We start from the raw sequence: 22,164 nt of genomic DNA on the forward strand, positions 1-22,164 counted from the left end.
TGAGTACACTCCTGCACACCAAATGCCGCTTTCAGCATGCACCATCAGATGTTGGCCAAGGCATCCCAGATGGTAGCCAAGGCATCCCACCCAAAAATGGGTTAAACCCTGTACGTCCCACACTCTGCAGTTATCCAGATCAGTTCTCCAGTAACTACCTCTGTCCCACTTCCACCATGCCTCTAGGCTCTACCTCAGTCCGGCGTCCACTATGTCCCACCATAAGCTGGTTCCTCTCCTAGCAAGTTGCATCCCTTGAAAGTCCTACTCTAGTTCAACTGTTCCCCAGCACTTCAAGCTGCTTTTGTCTTATGAATATGTGAGAACCAACACAATACAAAATGGCATGAAATTGCCGATTCATTAATTAAAATGTATTTTTGTAGTTTAAGGTGCCTGTGTTTTCAGTGTTTAGCTTTATTGTTATATCACATCACAGGAAGTGTCAGGCAAGGGTGATATTTTATGCTTTTATCAAGGATGCAAATTAGTTGCACTCCTATAGCATATTTTTCTGAATTGTAAATAGAATACAAGCAACAGCAGCAAAAACCGTAACACAAAGATCGTAAAGTAAAAATATATTTTGGTTGATGAATATTTGAGTTAAACATTGGACTTCATTTTGAGTTTGAATTAAAAATGTCTTGGGCACTTATAGACTGGTATTTTCTAATTGAAAATAAGAGTAGCTGAAGCATTTCTCCTGTGTGTGGTACCATAACAGAAGTGTGTCAATCACAAGAAGATACAACTCTGAAAACGTAACCCCCTTGTCTACCTCCACAAATATCACAATACAGCAGCTGCTGCAGAAAGAAGGCCAAGATATCCTTCCGCTCCTAACCCATACGTACTCTATCGCAAAGGTAATCAATGAAGTACAAGAGCGATATTTATAAAGTTTGATCCACTAACTTCTAAATGATAAACTATCAAGTTTGATAACATACCTTGAGCTGCAGTATTGGGAGCCGACCCATCTTCGTCTGTAATACAAAGGTACATAGAATTGGAAATTTGTCATGGAGTGAGCGCAACACAAACCGTACATACCCTTTTTTAGTGGAAGGGAAAATCAGAAGGGCAGTGGAAAAGTGAGACCTGCAAAAAAAAGTTGAGAAATGGTGACAGGTGGAGGCAGGCAGAATAGGCAGTCCAAACCAAACCAAGGAAACCAAAGCATTGAAAAGGTGGAATGGGAAACCCACGTGGTGAAGGAAGGTCAAATCCAATCCAAAGCACAAGGAGATGTGAACCAGGCGTGATTTGTGATTAACACAAGGATGTTGATGAGAGGTTTCTCAGGTGGTATTGGTTTGTTAGAGATGTCAACAACGTCAAATGAGGAAAAATAACACATGAACGATTACGGTCAACCACACATCTGACCTTCAGAGGAAGATGTCATATCGCTGGCTTCTACGTCTGCAAGTGAAATGTGCACCACACGTGCAATGAACGAGACGGTTACCAAATGCTTGATTACACACTCCACACAGTGTTCCAGTACAGAATACACGCCTCATATTCCACGTCCACACCACACATAGCTAGAGTATTGAAATGTGCTGATCAAGAAAGCACCCCAGTGCAGGCCACCTTCCAGAGCTCATCGTGCAGCCTCTTCCATGTGTTCAAAATTGTTCCCTAGGGTCATCTTTTTATCCTGTCTAGCAATCCTGAACCCTGTTTACCTGGAAGTCAGATTTCATGACTATTACTTGTACATTATTCATAAGGATGTAAAGCAGCAGAGTTTTAATGCACCGCTTGCTCGTAAGGGGGATATGCCGTGGGATTGTTGTACAGCGTGGTTGTTTACCAGTAATGCAGGGTGTGGCGATTCCTTAGACAGGAACAGTTTCTTAGGGAGGTAAATAGGGCCATGCTTGAGTAGTGAATGCATCTCTCCTTGTCACTTAGTCCACATTACACCCGCTTGCTATCAGAAGTGTCCTCTACAGTTGCCATTGTGCAGACTGTCAGGACTTCATTACAATGATGCTGGCAATTGAGACTGAGTTCCTGCACCTTGGAATTACTAATACCCTGGAAATTGTTAATCTTTGGATGTAGGATTATCAAACAAGTACAAGTTTCGGTACAGAAAATTGGGATAACTGGTGAAACTTGTGTTTCCACACCAATCTCCCTGTTTTCCCCTTAATACCAGGGCTCCTTAGCACATTCCTATTTCTCAGGTTTTACATGAATGTCCGAAGACCTGGAGGTGCGGGTATTCCCACTGAATAGAGCATGACCATCTGCCCTGCCATATCATGACACTGTTAAAAGCTGTACGCCTTTATTTCCACACATCATTAAAACCACTGTGTTTTTCTTCCGCGATAGCTAGGCCAAATGAGGAGCATTGATAAGACTGTAATGATTGCAATTCAACAAAAATAAAACATAGTTCAAACATTTATCTTGACTCAAGGTTTTGTTTAGGGATGCACTGCTAATTTCAGTGTACGTTCTGCTAGATTAAATATGAAATGACAATCCAGTTTGGGCAATGGGGAGGACTAGATGAAAACAATCCTATAGTTTATTAAATATTACCTCTGTACCGGCCAGATATGTATCTTTAACTAATCAGACCAGAAAGCCAGCGCCTGTTTTGAGCTTCGCCCCAAAGGTATCAGCACAGGGTCGCAAGACTACCTTGAACTGTTCGAAAGCATTTTCATATGAGAGAAGCCTATTTCAGCTGAAAGAACTTTGAAGCGACCATCATCATGTTTTCATGATTCTTATGTTTGTGTTTGTGTGTATGCCTGCATGTGCGGTTTGCAGTGGAAACACCCGGCCATCCACCAATGAAGGAATGAGAACGAGATGTCCTACTCTAAACAATGGTTTTCAACAGTGGGCGCAGAAACTTCTCCTGACACTACATCAATTTTGGACCTGCTACCACTGACTGGCCAATAGCCTTAACTAAGTTGGTGTCTTTGAATAGTATTAAATACACAGCTTGGATTGAGGATCTTTAACTCAAAGCTACTTACTATATCAATGTGAGGATAGGCTTCTTAATCGTTACTGGTGAAGCATGAAAAAATGAGTGTCTTACTTACCAGAAGACACGTTTTTTCTGAAACTCCCATTCCTCATAACATTGCCTGCGATGCTTACCCTTTCACTTTTTTAGCTTCTTAGATTTGCTGATCACTTCTTGAATTGAGAAGAAAACCAACAGGGGTTGGGGTACTTGGGTATTACAAGTGGGAATGTGTGTCCCCTTAGAAATGGGAATATACAGTGACATTGGTCATTCTGGATTTGATTCCACCAATTATTGCGCGTTTTGCCCCTGTGTTTCACCCGCAGATTTCAGTTGCTTCCAGCAGCCGAAGTCGCCCGGTGAATCTAAACAGATCTATTTTGTTCCACATATCTCACAATTACACATTGTGTCCTGGATCCTATCCATAGACTCGAATTCAGAATACTGATCTACCTTTCAGGGGGAACCAGAAACTAGAGTGTGTGTATGTTTGTCTATTACATATCATAGCGACCTACTACTCGCGCGGGAAAGTAATGCCAAAATGAAGAGAGCTGCGTACCATGATGCTGCCAGCCTGATGTCACGGGCAGACAGCCACCCTAGGTGGGTTATAGGAAACTGATGGCTCATGGGGTACCTCTGACAGCCTGGTAGGGATGTGGTAAACACAGTTATACTTCAGCATTTGTTTGGTACTGCCCTGAGCCCCTGACTCTTCGAAAGAACTATTCTACCAGGGAATTTTCTGGTTCCGGTATAGATGTGCTCCTCTCTGAGTAACAGTAGCAATGTCAGTATCTTTATCTCTCATAGATTTCATTTTAAAATGAGAGAAGTGACATCAATATGTGTGACAATTAGGAATAGGAATAAACATTAACTCAAAGGGCCTAACTCAACAACACTTTCAAAGTACTTGTGTGTACTGTTCATGAAGCTACAGGTACATCTACAGACTTGCACTCCACTACATGCCAGTCAGAAATTCACATCCAGCTCAACACCGGATCATTCAGAAAACGTTTAAGCAACAAAAAACATATTTGAAGGTACCTGAATGTGCAAAGCCCAACCCTCTGAAACTCCTTAAATCAGGACATTAGGTCCAGTTCCCTTTTGCAGTCTTCAATTGTTAACATCCTTCTTCATCCATAAACCTAAAATTCACCACTTTTGATCATCTTCAAAAAACCCTCAAAAGGCATCTCTGTCTACTCAAAGATCCACAGCCATCTACCTCACCTGCCCCAAAGTCTACTTCGCTCTAAAAAAGCACACCCCAACCACTCCCTTTACTAATATTGAACTATATCGAGTGACTGTTACACTCCTGTTGTACCCTCCTGAAGTTGATTCCTTTTTTTCGTTTTTATATGTATTACAAACCACATATTTAGTTACAACTTGTCAATGCAGTTTTCAATTTTGCAGGATTGATTGTTTAGTCTAGATCTGAGTGTTAACAAAAAATATTGAGTAATTATAAGATACCATCAGAAGCTGTCTCAGTGATGGATGTCTGTCTACGAGGCCATTCAAATAAAGATACAAAATGCGAATTTAAAATGTTGTGTGTTACTTCAACTAAGGCTATTTTCTTGGGAAAGGGTGAGGATGAGTTCACCCTTTTGGCAACCATCTGTAAAGAAATACAACTTCTATTCATGACAGCTTAGGCCCTAAAAGAGAGATGATCCTCTAAAAAATGACTAAAGCTTGACTTGCTGCTCGCCATTCTCCTTCACACTACTATGTGAAGATAGGAAACTGAACAGTGATGTTAAAAATGGGGCTCGTTCATTATGCATATAACCTTCCAGAGAAACAGCAAGTGTGGCCAATAACAACAGAGCTCCGGTTTCTGTTGGTGTGCCTTACAGCGCAGGCAGCGGTCGCTTGGAATTGTTCATGGAGCTAGGCTTCTCAGTAGAAGGATTGGGTGTCCGAGATACCTCTTTCATGTGATGCAAGGCAGAAATAATGTAAGAGGATGCCGCGTTCAGCTGCTGACATCTGTTGTGACCGATAGCTTACTCAAGAGTTTGACTCTCGGCCAGATCAGTTCAGTGTTTGATCCCTCTCAGCTTGATAAATTGAGTCCCATCAATTTGTGTGTGGTAGCAAGTGTTATTTACCGCACTTAGAAATGGCACACACTGTGGCGTTATCGGTACTCTAAAAACAAGCTATTACCAATAGTCCTTCAATGGACAGTTGAAGCTAGATGAGAATTTGATTAAGGTCAAGACCCACATTGACCGCATGCCTGCTTGTATAATCGATCATCCTCATCTTGCCATTTGATGTTGCGACTGCAACAACCATGTTTTTGTATATTGCCACATTGCAGGGCACATTATGTGTTATTGTAGCTCAGCAGATCACAGTAGCAGAGGCTATTTGACACTGCCTGACATTAGCCTTGAAATATGATGTCTTTTAGGAAGAAGGTATATAAGGCACTGAAGAACAGGCCAACATAGTCTGTCCGACTCACCTAATAAAGGCACATTCTTTACCCACTGACACATCTCCGCACACCTACAAGAGCTAGTGGGCCCTAGTTTGGACCAGCACTTGACCAAACTATGGGTAATTGGCAAGTTACTTGAGCTCTCCGTGCACTACTTCCCTTCGCTTAGTAAAAAGGGAGTTAGGTGCTTTGGAAGGCCAAACAACAGCTTGGGAATGATGAGGCGCGCTCTGCCATTGCACTGAATTGACCAGTTAGAAAGAAAGTCTGAAAGTCTTTTTAAGATGATAGTTCTTCTCTGAGTATCTCTTTTTCAAACCACTGTAGACACCTAAGTCATAGTCTTACCTATGACACTACCTACGATTGGGTCTCATGCTCCTGTTACTCTTATCGATCAGGAAACAACGACAGTAGAACTTCTGTAAACAGGCATTTACTCTATTGCCCAGAAATCCTGCACTGTCTACACAGCATACTTGGGAAATGCAAAGCACAATCATGACAGGCAATCCATTAACAATGGATAGAGGGTCAAGACAATTTTGCTAAGACAGACAAAAAAATGTTTAATGTCAAATATGCAAATCACTGTTTCAGTCATATCCAGTAAAAAATCTTAAGAAAACTTCTATCTTGTCAGGAAGCCGCTGCCAGAATGTTTTAAGAGTGCAGGGGACAGTAGCGGTCCGTGGAGGGAGTTCCGTGGGGCGGTGAGGCGGGAGGGGCAGGGTGGGGGAATGTAAACACCGGAATATGGATGATCGGAGGTAAGTACACATTTAAAAAAATAAAACGAATTTCGTTGCGCGCACTGCATCGCATTTTGCGATGCAGCGCGCGCAAAGGAATTCGTAAGAGGGTAGAAAGAGGGAAAGCAGACAAAGTAAAGAGAGATGGAGAAGAGAGATAAGAAGCAAAGAAAGAGCGAGGAACAGTGAATATATAGACAAGGTACTGGAAAAGCTGTAGGAAGGAAGAGAATGTAGACAGACATGAAGGGAAAGAGGGAGAAAATTAACAGAAGAAAAGAACAAGTGCAAATGATACAATGGAAGGGGACAGAAAAAAGTAAAGAATGGTGATGGGAAAGGGAAAGAAAATAGAAAAGCATGGAATGACTGGGCAAAGAAAGAAAGGGGGAGACCAAGATGATGAAGGAAAAAGAGAAATTGAGAAAATAAACAAAGAGAGGAGCAGGTTCGAATTAGAGAACACAGAAGAAGAAACATCAATGAAGATGAGAGAAGGGGAGTGGAAGGATATAGGAATATAGGAAGGGGGAGAGAGAGAGAGAAGCAGGAGTATGTGTTGGGAAGCATCCATCTCTCACTGTATGGACATACCATACACACCCTAGTTTTTGAGAAGACAACATTGCCCTGACTTTACGGACCACAATTACAGCATCATGATTTGCCAAGGCACCTCTACACCAGCCTACTTTGTAGACTTACGAAAGGGCAGGCAGGAGAGGACTAGATTATGCAGCAGGTAGACTAAATTATCCTATAAGAAAAGACAAATTATTTCACATAATTCTACATATTTTGTGATGGTGTTACTTTATTAGTTTGTCATTTTTGCACATGTTAATACTGTCTGGGCAAAGGTTTCACCTCATTAGTACCAGTTCAACACCCATATATAGCAACAGCAACATAAATGTGGCCAGTCAACCTTTGGGAATGGCCACCCACTGTGCTGCAAAATCTGTTGTTGAGTTTGAGGTTTCGCCTGAGCCAGTGCATGCGCTGCTCTGGCAAGACTTTTAGTAAGGGCTTCAGAAAATGCTAACACTGTGGCCTAGAGCTTGCGGTTACGCGTGCCGGCGCGCGCTTACGAGCAGAGGCGCCATCTGGCTTTCCTCGTCATGCTCATTAAGCGCATCACTCGCAGCGCACGATCACTTTCACATTGTCTGGACGTCCTCTTGATGCTGTGTGTGCACGTGAGTCTCAGAGTCAGCCTACTTCGCGCTGCCTGGACGCCCTCGTGACGCTCGGCGCGCTGTGCTCTCAAGTTGCAGGAACGGCTGCCCTCGCGCAGCATGAATGCCCTGCTGGAGATCGCGATACAGCCAATAACTCCCACTGCAACACTCGTCACTTATGAGGTAATGCTGATTTAATCCAATTGAGGCAATCCTTGTGGTATGCGCCAGCTTGTGAGTGGGCTGGCAGTCACAAATTACCCTGATCATGTTTACAGAGACCGTAACATTTGTAGAAGAGCCCCAGAAAAAAAGAATACAATTCCAGGTTCTCATTGCAACATAACTGTTCAGCTCATAGGGTTCACAGAAGACCATTGCTCCGGACCGCTAACCGCATTTGTATGTTAAAAATATGTATTTATCTAAAGTAAAACTTACCCCAAGCTCTAAGGAGTATGCAAATGTGTTTCATGGCACAGCTTTAATCTTCAGTAGGATGGTTTGGTCTGCAGAAGGTCTTAGTTCATCTTTTGCATTTACAGTGTGATTCATACTGCTTAGTGCAGCTTCAGCTTTTTAAACGGGGGTATGCCAGGTTTTTTTTTCTTTGCTTTTTTTTATAGCGCGAACTCGACCGGAAGGTATAGGGGTGCTTTACATGAGAACAAGTTACACCAAACAAGGACACATTCATGTTTAGTAGGCATGGGAAGATTAAGTGATTTGTCTAGAATCACAGGAAGCTAGCCGACGCCAAGACTCGAACCTGGTTCCCCAGCTCCAAATTCGACAGCTCTGGCATATTGAAACGTGTCACGTTGAACGATAATAATGAATCTGTATAATATAAAGAAGCAGCAACGAGAAACTAGCTTAATTTAAAGATGGGCTGACACCACTACCAAGAACGTATTCTATTTTTCTTAATCTTTAATTACAGGTCTGGCTCGATAACGCCACTGTGTCTGTGCCTTTCCTGGTCAACCGAGAAAAAAAATGTTTTTAAGAAAATTCGAGTGAAGGTAGCCTGCGTGGAACTAAATCATTGTAACTGAGACTGTCAGTACAGTGCCTGTCAGGCACGACACTGAGTTTGTGAACCGAGGGCAAGGCAAACTAATGGCACATTATGAATGCCATACACAAAACTAAACTGCTTTTCAATCAATGACCCCAGCCGTAGTAAAAAACTAACAACTTAATTTATTTATGATTTCTTTTATCTTTGTTTTTTTTTTTACACTCCGACTCCAAGTTCTTCTGCCTCGAGGCCAGGCACAGAAAAGCAAGAGAGGTGACAAATTCAGAAGATATACCTCTCTCTGACTCCACCGCTTCATTCTTCCTCGTGTGCTGTGCTGCAGGGCTGACACTGCCTGCCTGTGATAGCAGGTAGGCTAAGTTAATGTAGCAGTGCCATTTAGCATGAACACTGCCATCCAGTTGTTCCTGCATGCCTTGCTGCCTCGATTACCTTGGGCATTTCACTCCCCAAGACACTGGCTGCAATCAATGAGAGGAATGCTGTGGTGGTGACAAATGGCCTAATGCACAGGAAGGGTCTCTTCGACAAAGAGATTAAAAGAGCAGCATACCAACAGCAGAAACACATTAAGGGCAAAGGCCCTATGCTGTATTTTTTTCTTTTAAATATAGCGCAAACTCAACCCGAAGGTACAGCAAATGCTTCATACGAGCTCCAATTGCACTGCATTGCAGACGGACACATTCATTTTTAGCCACAGAGAGATTCAAGTGATTTCAAATTACTTAAATCTGTCCGTGCTAATTTGCCCAGAATCACAGGATATTGAGCCTCCTGCTTAGACTCGAACGCTGTTTCCCCAAATACAATGTCGGCCGCTCTAACAGTTAAGCTATATCCTCTCCGCATGGCTGTATAATAAAGCAGCCATGCCATATACAGTGTTTGCCAGTGCCAACTGCTTTCCAACCCAAGCAGTGGTGGCTGGCAGGAAACAGGGTGGTGGGGGATTAAATTTAATTAAAAAAGAAAACCCTTATGCGGACGCCGTTTCTCCTCGGCTTCGGTTCTCACATCTTCTCCTCTGTGTGCTGCTGCCGCGCACCAGAACACGCTATACCTCTGTAGCAGCCTGCCTGTACCCCAGATATAACAAAACCCTCAAACCATGCCGTTGCTGCAAAACCATTCACCTATGATGCTCAACCTCCATGAACCACACCAGGTACCGCTAGTACCACTGTTGGCCGGTAACCTGGCCAGTTCGACAAACGGAAAAACAACATGCTGCCAGGCTATATAACATCTTAAGAAGTGCTTTAAATAACGCGGAAAGGCGGGAGTTCCTCAAAGGGGCGTGGCCAAAGAAGCGAAACAAAGCATATTTCCCTAGAGGTGTGGATTCTGTAATTAAGGATATGAATTAAAGTACAAGAACTGAAATTAGGAGTGAAAATGTTTCAATTCCACATTAAACATAGCACTACTAAGGTGACTTCAACACTACAAAGGTCTTTGTAGGAGGTAGTGGTCTTTGCAGTGCTTCAATAACTCCAGTTCTTCCCTTCACACCTCTGTCCTATGCAGTCCCTCTGTTACTTCCAACTTTCATCATTTTGAAATCCTCCCTCTGCAGACCTCACACATCATGTCTTTGCTCTTCAGCGCCGTATTTCAGCTCCTCTGTACAACCTACTCCCGCAACCACACAAACCACCCATTATCTTTCCTCTAAAAGTGCTGTCAATATTTCAACCCTCACATTGCCTTCAGCCTCGGCTCCAGAGCTATTAATTGTCCTTATCAATAAACACCGACGGACAATCTTAATTTATCCAAGCCTTTCAAAGGCGGCTCAGTACACAGCATGCACTATACAAGAGTCCAAAGTTACATGAATAAAACTTCAAACACACTATATCTAGAAAAAGCAAATAGTCTTAAATTCTGCAAGGTTATAAAAAACATGTGAAATAAAAAGTGCAAAGTGATATGGCTTACCATGAGGGTTTTCAGTCTTTTTGTAATTTCTTCAAGGCAAAAATCCCAGGTTTCATCCTCCATTGCTCCATAGACTCGATTTTTGCCTTGAAGAAGTTCCGTTGTGGAATGAAACGCGTTTGCTGGTTCTTATCTTTCTATACTAGAAGAAAATAAAAAGGAAATACTAAAGGATCCCTGCTTGGATTTGGACTTTTTTTACTGGTGCACCTTCCTCGTTTGCTTTTGTTCTTTTCAAAGTCAATAGCTCTACCTAAACACTTATAAGGCCCCCCAATGCATAGCCGATAGGTCTCGCCTTTAGGACATTATAAGTGTTTAGTAATCCAGCACAATAGCCTTGATTAAACAACATCAAGTGTTGCATGGCTAAACACTTATAAGGTCCCAAAAGCGAGACCTATTGGCTATGCCAATGCTTGTTAGTAACTTATTATCCGTTTGAGTGAGCAATCAAACATTCTAGTTTTGGGTTGTGTTTGAAAAACACATTTCTTGTTAGAAAAGAGTAAGATATATTGTGATGAATGTACCACTAAATTAAACTGCATCAGTGGCCCCCAATAGTGATTACTTCGGAACTAAGGCTGTTTAGTAATGTTACTGTCGGAGGCAAACTGTTCAACGAGTCACTACGGGGCGCGGTGGGTAATGAATTTTTCAAATATAACATGCTGGTTACCATGGTTACTTTACGCTTGCATCAAACGTATCCAGAAGGGCCATGTGTCCGTACAGACTGCCTGTTGACAGACGACAGTGAATAAATCATGCTCGGGGTGCTCGACACTCGCCGTTTAACCTTGACCTTCTTTGAGCGCGCGCCAAGCGGCAAATGCTCTAACACGTCGGTCACTGCGCGCCTTCCCACGCCACGGTATACGTGATCCCAAAGAATGCTGGGAAAGGCGGCGTGAAAGGTCATCAATGTATGCTCTCAAGAACGAGTGCAAACAAATGTTTAGACTAAGTTTCAGCACAAGTGGAGAGCGACTTGACATACTGAGACAGCGCTTCGCAAGTATGTGATCAAAGTATATCGGTCAATCCCATGACAGGAGGATGTTTCACACGGATCCCGAACGACAGCCCCTGCTGACATTCCACAGCCGCTTAACAAGATCGTTTCCAAGAAAGACATCATTGTAACCCACACCTCCCGACTGCACAAGCGGCAAATGATCACTTGAAGTACTGATGTTACCTCATTTCACATGAACGCACCCTATCATCTTTGCCTCTAACTTCTTATCGCAATAATGGTTGGATTACATATTGTTATTAATATTTATTTCCAATGGTACTTGGGAAAAAATGAATGGACTAGAATACATAGTGAGTTGACCTTTGTATTTTCCTGTATGGGCGCCTACAGGAGGTTGCGGGGGTTTCACAAAGCCCTTGTGCAGATCTGTGCTGGTCACAATGTGCATATCCCGCACAATGCAATTGATGTTCTGTCTCAGCACATGGTACCGGCACACTCCAAGGGAGCGGGGTGTGCAGCACAGCACTATGTAGCCAAGCCGCCCACTTAGAAACACGCAGAGGGCTGGAGCATCAGTCCAAAGGCACGTGCACGAAGACAGAAGGTACAGAAGCTATTGGGAGCAACAGTCCTCTTTCAACCTCCTACCTCGTTTCTACCTTAAAGCCCGACCAACCTTTGTTCTCGTTGCTTTAAAAGTAGGCCTGGGCGAAAATTTTGTTCCGTTCGCGGAAATTGCGATAATTTGACATTTTCTCGTTCCGCGGAGAGCGCGAAAATGTCAAAATTTCCGGTTTCCGCAGCTTGGCGATAATTTGTTTCTTGCTCGCGCTGTAAAGTAATACATTCTCGCGCGCGCTCGATCGACTTACCTGAATCCCTGCGTTCGCCGACAAGTTTTCTTGATCCGGTCGCGTTCTCCATGAGATGTTGTATTGTTTTTAGCCATTTGCGCTGTCTCGCGACAGTTCGCGCCCGCAGTGAAGTCATGCGTCGCGCGATCACGTCTTTCTTCTCGCGATCATGCACCGCGAGACAACTCAAAACAAGATGGCCGCGCCCGCAAGCAACCACATGGGTAAATTGGCGACCCGCAACCATGCAGAAAATCTCGCGAACATGCGGGAAAAAAACTTCCGCATCTTCGCGATATTTCCGCTTGTTTGCGATAATTTTAAACATTTTCGCGATAATTTGCGAAAGTTATTTCGCAAATTCCGCCCACCCCTATTTAAAAGGCGCCATAACAGGTTGCACACCAGCCATCATTCTTTGCTGCTCGCCGAGTTACAATGGAGTCCGCATTACTACAGTGCGGAATTTAGTTTCAATTGTAGCAAGCAGACTGTGGCTCTTGGAGAATGCGTATGTGGAGATATGAGGCAGCAGCATAGCCCTTTGAGAAGAAGGGAATCAGGGATCGACGGCCATTGGAGAAGGGGCACCTCCCGAACCCCACGTACACTTGGATTCTTAGAGTGTGCATCACTCAATAGGCATCAGCAAAATGTCTTAGTGAATTCGACATCCATCTATGCATACACTATTTACAAAGGAAATAGACATTGTGCAAGTTTAACACTGGTAGGTTTTATTTATATGCATATTGAAAGCTATAAGCCTTTAAGCTATAAGTGTTTAGTCGTACCATCAGTGCTGTGCATGTCACAGGTTTGTTCAAAGTTGTGACCCAGTCACCCGAAAGCTCAGGAAGCACCTGGCGTGTGCAAGTTCAGTGATTGCCTGATCATTTGCATTTATTGATACAAGTATTTTCAAATGACACTAAGCAACAGAACATCCTGCATGTAACCGCCGGCACAATAAGATCCAAGGCAAGCAACTGTAAACATCAATGCACATTAGTAAGCCACTGACAGGAGATTTTGAAAAGGAGGGAAAATTGTGGAGAGAGGGGAAAAAGCACACAAAATGTCTTCTAGTACAGAGTTCTGACAAAGAAAAGGATGAGTTGAGAGTATTTCTGCTTACAGTTGCTAACCATGAGCTAGAGGTTCGAGCACAACACGTGGTGGCACACCGTCCTCTTTATGAAGGACTGGCATTGCCTAAGATGGCTTGTTGCTGTTTGTCTCTTTGGTGAACATTCATTTCACTGATTCCTCTGAGCAGCTACACAAAGACTTTCATTTTGGTCCATACAGAGGACACCAAATCCAAAACTGACTCATGGAAGCGCCTCCTGCTGGGTCTAATGCCACTAGTTACTTATTTGGGCCTAATGCGTGAAAGCCTCTACCCGGTCCATGCAGATTGCATGCCTTGCCGGACAATCCTTTATAGACTATGGATAGCTTTGACCTCTGGGCTGTTGGGGCCTGCTAAAAAAGTATCTCGGCATTTGCCTTTACCTTATAACGAAAATATTTTTTATAATTCAATTGGCAAACTGGAAGGAATTGATCTATTTAAGAGCCAAAATTGACTGCACAGCAGCCCGTTACTAATTTTTTTTTTTTTTAGATTTGCAGCCAGCACATTGATCTGTTTAGTTTCACTTCCAAAGACTACTTTTTAGTTCATAAACACACCAATTCGTTTCTTAATATCTCTGGGAACAAGTCTCGAGAAAAAGGCTCCTTCCTCTCCCATAGTTTAGCAGCCGCTACGTTCACCACCCCATAGGCCTGTCTGATTTTGATTGTATGTCTGAATACTTAGCAAACAATATTGTCACAAGAATATCATAGCCAGAATATCAACTGCCAAAATATTGTAAAGGTAAATATGTGTAGGTAAGCATACATCGTACCCCCGCATCTGTGTATCTTGAAGATAAATGCATTGTCATGGCATATGTGAGAAATGGAGCTGTTGGTTGTGTGTTTTGAAACAGCAACAGCAACAGCCACAATCCCCGTCAGGGTGAACCACCAAAAGTCACTAAATGAACCTGTGCTTAACCCTCAGGTATCTCGGCACAAAAGCAGTCAGGCTTCACTTAGAGACAATATGTAAAGTATATATGCAGCACACAAACAGCAATAAAGTGAAAACACAATACCAGAAAAACAGAGTAAATTTGAATATATTATTGATAAATTATTTGACACCAAAATGACAAAAATCGAATTAGTCGAACTGGGGGTATGCAATTTTAAAGACAGTGGTTCGCACACATAAAGCAATTGTACCAAGCACCCTCAGTGTTAACATGTTTAACACCTGTAAAATCAAAATTAGATGATCTCGCCAAAGACAACTTATAACCTAATGAAATGTAGGTGGACAAGGCGCTAAGAAAGATGAAAGCAGCAGGGACTCCAGGCTCAAATGGCCTGCTGGCGGCTTTGTTAAAACCTGCCCCTCCTTTCTGGACTCCTATCCTGACTTCTCTCTTTTCAGAATGTTACTGAACTTGCACTGTACAGGAGAGCTGGAGGGGATCAATTCTGGTACCAATACATAAGAAGGGAAGCAAACTTCTCCTGCATAATATCAAATGATTGCATTGTTGGATACAGAGGGGAAGTGCTATGCAAGATTATTGAATGATGATCTGGAATCTTGGGCAAAAGATAAGCAGCTGATCCCATGGTTTCAAACCTGCTTTCAGAGAAACAGCAATACTGAGGATAATTTTCTGACTTCCCTAATTGATGATGCATCACTTCCCAAAGCGTGACCACTCAATGAGGCCATTATTGATTTTACAAATGAGTTTGACAATATAACAGGAATCTGGCTATGGGCTAAACTAAGCGGGGGGGGGGGGGAAGGGGGGAGGGGAATCCCGCCTGCTCTCTTGAAGGCTGTTGTGTCACTGTGTAATAACACATCGGTGAAGGTTAAGGTAGCATCAAATTGTGCTTTTTCTGAATATATTTTTTACAAACAAAGGATTGTACTCTGACCCCCTTCTTTTTAATCTATACATGGCAGACATTAAAAGTAAGTTTGCCTCTCCCAGGATCTTCCTGGCACGTCCTGTAAGAGGAAAATACAAATCTTACAATATGCGAACGACATGGTTTTATTAGACTGTACACAAGTGGGATGTCAGAGGTCACTCGACACCCTCGCTCGATACTGCATAGAAAAGTACATCATTATTAACCTATCAAAGATGAAAACGACGGATTAAAAAGGTCCCTCGTTCATTGGAGGTTCACGCATTGGAAGAGTGATAATATCTAGGTGCGGTCCTTGATGAAAGGGGTGGCAAAAAGGCACAGTTAGGCACCCTAAAAATGACAGCCAAGCACCTGACGTGCATGATGGGACGATTAAAAAAACAAACATGGCCTGACAAAAAAACAAGGCCCTGCCGATGGTAGTTGCATGCAAACTAATGCCAACAATCTCATATGGAGCAGTTATGTTTAAGGACTAGCTATTTGAATTGCTAGATAACCATCAATGTGCTTGTTATCACGGCTATTTGCTCTTCCAGATTGCACCAGTCAAGTCAAAATTAGACTGGAGTTCAACCTAATAAAAAAGGACTTGGTTAGGCGAGCAAAGTTTGTTTCATACTGTCAAAAATTGAAAACTTTGTTGACCAGCACAATGAAATACCTTCTTTGGGAGAAAATTCAGAAGGCAAGCTAGGCATGGGGATCTCTACTGGCAAATTCTATCAGTGCTCCGAATGCGGAAGAGATAATATGCAACATTTTTCCAAGCTTTGACAGCTAAATTATTAATGAAAAATGCAAAGACAATAACCACAGAGCACGACCTATGGGATTTAAAGACCAAATCCTATGGTAGGTGGGCAGTTGATCTCTACACGCCCCGGGTTCTTCCTGAGTATCTGTGCCAGCCTCTCCAAACCAGGCCAGATACCATCTTATGAGATTGCACTTTGGCCTTATCCCACTAAGGTGCTATTAGTATAGACAAAAGAAGGCTGGAGAAAAATTATGATGCAGATTGTGAGACCAAGATGAGGAGTCCCTAATTCACATGATTAGTATTTGTGAAGGTCTAAAATCCCTGAGGCTGTTTTCGCTATAACCAGTATTCCCAGTTTGAAATGTGAGATCTTGCATGGCAGCGGTTCTCTGCTGCCTAAAAGGAGAATCGTGCCAGCTATCAGGGTCGTTTTGAATTTTATGAAAGAAGCAGTTGCTTCACTACAAAAAGGAAGGCAAAGGCTTAGCTGAGCAAGTCTCTAAATTCTTCTTTTCAATTATAAATTGACTTAGCTTTAGATTCCGAGGAACAAGTCTGCAGAACCCTAAGAGGCAGCCTGAGTGTTAACAGTAATGGGGAACCAATTATGACATGGGAGTGTCAAGGCACCTTTGTACATTGCACTTTTTCCACTAATCAGAAAGCAATAGTAGGAACCTTTAGTGGTGCAAATGGATCAAAATCTTATGTACAGACTTTTAGCATGGAGCACTTTGGTTCTCTTTGATAAATGGAGGGACTGAGTGCAATATGGGTGTAGGTCCCAAGAGAACTCCAAAATCAGATGAAACTATGCAGATTGTGTCATGCCCAGAGTCTAAACTCCTCGTATGAAGCACCTTATGCACGAAGCACTTTTGTTCTTTCTGACTAATAGTGCTACTGCACCCAATAGAGGTCAGGTAGGATGATTGGCCAAAATGAGAACAATGGCAATAATACAAAGGGTTCAAACTGGTTGAGATCAATTGGTACAGAAATTGAGTAGATCATAAATTATCTTTTTTCAGTGTTTTTTGTAATGAAATTTCAGAATTTGGTTGGGGGACGTGAATGAAATTTTGTTATGATGTAACTTTTTTAAAATCAAATTTACGAATTGTGATGTAATGATTTTAATTAATTGAACGTCAATAAATATCTTATCTTTAAACATTTAGGTAAAAATAGTGCTTAAAGACACAAAGCGGCAACTGTAGCTATCTGGTCGTACTAGGACAAAGTTACAAGTTCAGGCTGACGGCAATGGAGCGTGGGCCAGATACAGGGACGAGGGTAGGCCCACTGAAAATTTTACCTTTTTACTTTGATGCGGAGCGTTGCAGCTTGCAGCAACAGTTCTGAGGAGCATCTGGATGTGTTGTGTTGCGTCAGTTCTGATGCGCTGGGCTGCGTCAGTTCTGAAAGGGACCACAGCTGGGCTGGCAGAGCACCTTTATTCGCATTGCCAAGGGCCAAGGACTGGGGAGGCACCACTTGGGGGGAGGCGGATTAGGACTCAGAACAGGCACATTCTAGGGTTAGAGTTCAAGGTGGTTGGAGCCTTTTGTGTCCATGAGGCTCTGATCATGAAGCCAGCCAACTAGCCCTTGGATCACTCTGGTGGTCCTGGGCTTAAGGTGCAGGTCCAGCCCTTCTTACCCAGGCAGCAGGGCAGCTGGGCAGCAGAGCAGTCCTTCTTCTGAGTCGTCCATAGATCCAGAAGTGATCTGAAGAGTGAGTCTGAGAGTCACATTTTTACACCTGGTGCCGCCTTCGATGTAGGAGAAGTTTCTATAGATTCCCCTTTCAAAAGTCCTTGGAATTTCCTGCCTCCCTGCCCTGGTACCAGTCTGTCTGCAGGCACAAAAGGCTAGTGGGAAGTTCTTTGTGTGAAGGCAGGGCACATCCTATTGACTTGCAAGTGGGGCAGTGCCCAGCTCTGCCCTCCCATCCTGCCTGATATGGCCCACCCAGGCACACCTAATTCGTCTATTGTATGGCTGTCTGGGAGGAATATACAAAAACCAACTACACCCAGTCATGTCGAGTAAATGTGTATTAAGACTAGGAAATCTTTACTTACCTATATATACTTACCTTGACGATACGAATTGTAGATTTTGTGGAAGCATTATTGTAGCAGGTCGATATTTCAACAGCAATATTATGGCATACTGGGTTACCCGGGGACACTTTGGATTTATGGCAATGAACCGCTGACACACAGACAACACTCTAAAAGTATGTTGGCCAGTAGGACTTGCATTTTGTATCTTGGTTTGCCCGTTATTGGTAACCAACACAACCATGGCATATTCACAAGAACGAAGGTTTGGAACCATTTGAATTCCTTCGCAAAGCAGAGGATATTTTTTTTATAAGCAACGTACCGTATGAAGCCTTTATTTTAAACCTCACAAATCACGCTCTGTTCACTGAGAATTGTAATATTTTTAAACTGAGACATTTCTTTCTGTTCTTCACAAAACCCGTTTCGAATCAGAAGAGAAATAGGTCACCACTTAACACTTTTGAGCAATAGTTGGAATTGCGTCACCACACACCAGCTATTTTTGAGATTACTTCACAGAGAAAAAATGACATATCTAGACCAGTGCAAAAGGCTTGTTTCCGGGTCACGAGTTCCCAAGCCCTGTAAGTTCCATCTATGCAAGTTTCAATCATTCCTGCGTGATGTAACTTATTTTGCACCAGATTTAAAGGGACGTTTCAACGAATATTTAGATTTATGATTTCCTTCAGAAGGGTGTGGATCATACCTCTGATACTGTCCAATTTTCTCCTAAATTTTAGTTTAGTACAACATCATGTATTGATGAGATCACATAACCATGGTTCAAGGACGAGTGATAATTTATTTTACATCGCTTGAGAGTGAATACACCAACAGTGCCATAAATGATGTGTAGAAAGATTTCATTTTTTTTTGATAAATTGGCACTGCATCTCTCCAAATGGATATGATGTCCTAAAATAATTTGAAAAATTCATATACACCGTGAAAGGTGATTGAGCGTTGATGTTGTCCCTTTAAATGAGAGAAGAACGCAGGTCATCAGACAAAAGACTGCGCCTGAAGCCTCGGCATACAGGCAGACTTTGTCCTAAAATGATACGTGAGCGGTATCATTTTGTGCAGTCTGCATGTCGCGGCATTCTGGTCACAACACATGCCACTGAAGCTACTTTTCTAAAAGTTCTAAACGGAAATGTGCATGAGCCATGTACAGTGTGGCATTGGCATGCTGCCGTGCAACAATAGCTCACAAAATGTTATTCATCTCCAGCTACAAAAATATAAATTCTCCAAAAATTACCTGCACCCCAATATCTATCTCATCTAATTCTGTGCCACTTTCCAGCCTAGAATAATTATCTGAGGTAGAAAGTTTCTGAATGTGTAGGTTAACGTCGAGAAGTACAGCTGCCCATCAGGCTTGCATCAAGCTTGACATGTAACCTATTTTGTAGTAGAGGTGAAGCAATATGGCTTACACGTGTATTAAATTTCACAGCTACAAGGTGTGTAAAGTATGTGTTTTGAATATGTTTGTATGTTAAATCAGAGCACCGCCCCCTATTTGATGTGTATACAGGAATTATGTTTAGTTAAGCCCATGCCAGCACTTTGGGGAAGAACCTGTTCTCAAATAGGGCTAGGATTTGGTGCTCACTTTGGATTGGCCATTGACACACCTTTTCGAGAGAGCCTCCTTTGTGATAACCAAAGCTAGTACCGATTACTGTATGGAAAGGGATGGAGTGTTCATTGATTGATCTCCTGCCTACAAATGACTTGTGTAGAGGCTGAGCAGAGAGGGGTGTGTCTCTTTAGATAACAGTTCAAGGGGCTCCCTGCATGTTGGCCTGTTCAAACCCTTGCTCATCTTAGTTGAGTTGTGTTCACAAGTTTATAAAACTAAACATCTCTAGGTGTTATTATTATAATGTATATGTTTAGAGAAAAAATGTACTCCCCACTGGGCAGGATAGAAAAAAGTTATCTATCTAATTGTGAAGTTTACAACAGCAAAGTATCGGCGCAAGTGGAAAAAATAAGGTTTTTAAGGGATTTCCTGAATCTGCGCAAACAAGGTTCATTGTGAATTACTACAGGGAGTTTATTCTCTTATAGCCACTTGGACACGAAAGGCTCTACCATCCCATTTCAAGCACTTAAATTTCAAAAATGTGTTGTCTTAGAGTATGGATAGGAACACATTTTCAGATTATTTTTTTTAGAAAGTTAGGATCCATTTCACGGTAAGGTTTGTATATCATGCAAGCTGATTTGATATGTTTACTCATTTGAATGATCGAGCATACCCTGATTTTGCTAACCCAGCATCCCTGTTAGCGTTGCATTTCATGCATATACTCACCCACCCTAACGCTAACGAGCTAGTCTTAGCAGCTATCGCATTCACAGATTTCTGTTACCAATCCTACCATTCTACATAATCATCGCATCCACATTTTGAAATAAAATATGGCAAAGAATATTTCCTGAAGCTATGCAGTCATGCAGACAAAACTGACAGCCAAAAAGCTTCAAACTAGACCACTTAGATGGCCAATGCAGGTTCCTACAGACACCAAAGCATATCGCAAGGAAACCATAATGTAGAAAGAGCACACAGCCGGGCACAGGTGTCAATCAGCACAGCTCTCGTGATGCTCTTTTTACTTCCACCTACTGCAGGCAGCAGTGGAGGCTCACTCACCTTTGGCCACCTTAGGCCCATCTTGTGTATCTTTGTGTTGCTCTGTGTGGGAAGTACAGCGTTGAGAGGGTATGTGTGAGCTAAGAATACCATTGGCAAAGGCAACCAAACACCGCACAGAAAAGAAAGCATTAGAGACCAAGGCTCTTGCACATTAGCAATAACCTGTTGCTTAGACTATTGCTGTAGGGGTACTAGGTCTAATTGTATGTACCCATGGCATTTTAGACCTCTGCTGTGTAATGATGTAGTAGAAATTGATAATTCAGCATCTTTACATACATTACCTCTGCTGATTAATTTTTGAACTACTAACTATGCAATCTTGCACCTTATCTCACTGTAATCACCACAACTCCCTTCACAACAAAACGTAATTTACTAGCAAAACGTAATAATTTTGTTAGGATAATAACTTGATCACTTTTGGCCCATATGATAAATCTACATGAATCTGGCAAGCATAACACAGCGAGGTCAAGGAAGTACAAACAACAAATTTGCTTAGCCATATGAAGAGTATTTTTGAATCATTAACAACTTTGGGCCCATACAATGGTTCTACATGAAACTTTCCAAAATACAAATATGCCAAATTAAGTATGTTCTTGAAACATTTTGTGGCGTTTATTGATCAAGGGTAATTTCAAAAGTGCATTGCCCATTGATATCCCCTTAATTAATACCAAGTGGACAAGGAGAAGAGGCCCTGTACCTAGTGCCCTCTGCGATGTTGGTTAACAGAAACTTTGTAATGATGTACCAGAATGAAACATTTGAATAGTTATACTTGCAAACTAAATAGTTAAGGCCTAATTACAAGTTTGGCGGTCCATAGGACCGCCAAACCCGCTGTGGCGTGGCGGCTGCTGCCACACCGGCGGTCCGACTGCCGTATTACAACTTTGGCGGATGGACCACCGTGGGACAATGCGCAACCACTGGGGATCCCCTGCGGCACCGCCAAGTATATTATGACTCTCCTGACCTCCACACTTTTCATGCTGGTGATCTTGCAATGAAAAGTGTGGCGGTCAGTAAAGTAAGGGGCCCCTGGTTCCCCTGTGCATGGGGGTGCATGCACACCCTTTCCTGCACGGCATTGACTGCAAAGTCCATGCAGTACAGGAACGGGCTGTGGCGCTCCCAATGCGGTGCCTCTTTAATAGGCACCGATGTGGGAGCACCAAAGGACCGCCCGCCAGACCACGAGGTAACTCATAATCTGGCGGGTGCGGTGGTGAGGTTTGGCTGTGTGGGAGCAGGGTGGTGGCGTGGCGGCCACCTCCCAAAGCGCCAAACTCATAATCAGGCCCCTAATCATCTAAGGGACCTGATTAATGAAACAGGGAGTTGTTAGAGAAGCCCAGATATTA

At 42.7% G+C, this 22,164-nt stretch overlaps 1 protein-coding gene across 33 annotated transcripts in view; it reads right to left on the bottom strand.

Moving 5' to 3' along the window:
- Positions 1-22,164, bottom strand: part of MYBPC1 (myosin binding protein C1) — a 330,430-nt gene that overhangs the window by 235,272 nt on the left and 72,994 nt on the right. For 17 of the 33 annotated variants that reach the window (XM_085653300.1, XM_085653307.1, XM_085653287.1 and 14 more), the window contains 2 exons: positions 20,789-20,830; positions 954-989 (listed from right to left, as the gene is read on the bottom strand). In XM_085653300.1, coding sequence (XP_085509426.1) covers positions 954-989; positions 20,789-20,830 — 78 coding nt within the window. Of the gene's footprint in view, positions 1-953; positions 990-1,392; positions 1,429-20,788; positions 20,831-22,164 lie in introns of all 33 variants that reach the window. The other 16 variants (XM_085653281.1, XM_085653311.1, XM_085653314.1 and 13 more) reach the window with 3 other exon arrangements.

Source organism: Triturus cristatus, chromosome 4_1, assembly GCF_964204655.1.
Source record: "Triturus cristatus chromosome 4_1, aTriCri1.1, whole genome shotgun sequence".
NCBI lineage: Eukaryota > Metazoa > Chordata > Amphibia > Caudata > Salamandridae > Triturus > Triturus cristatus.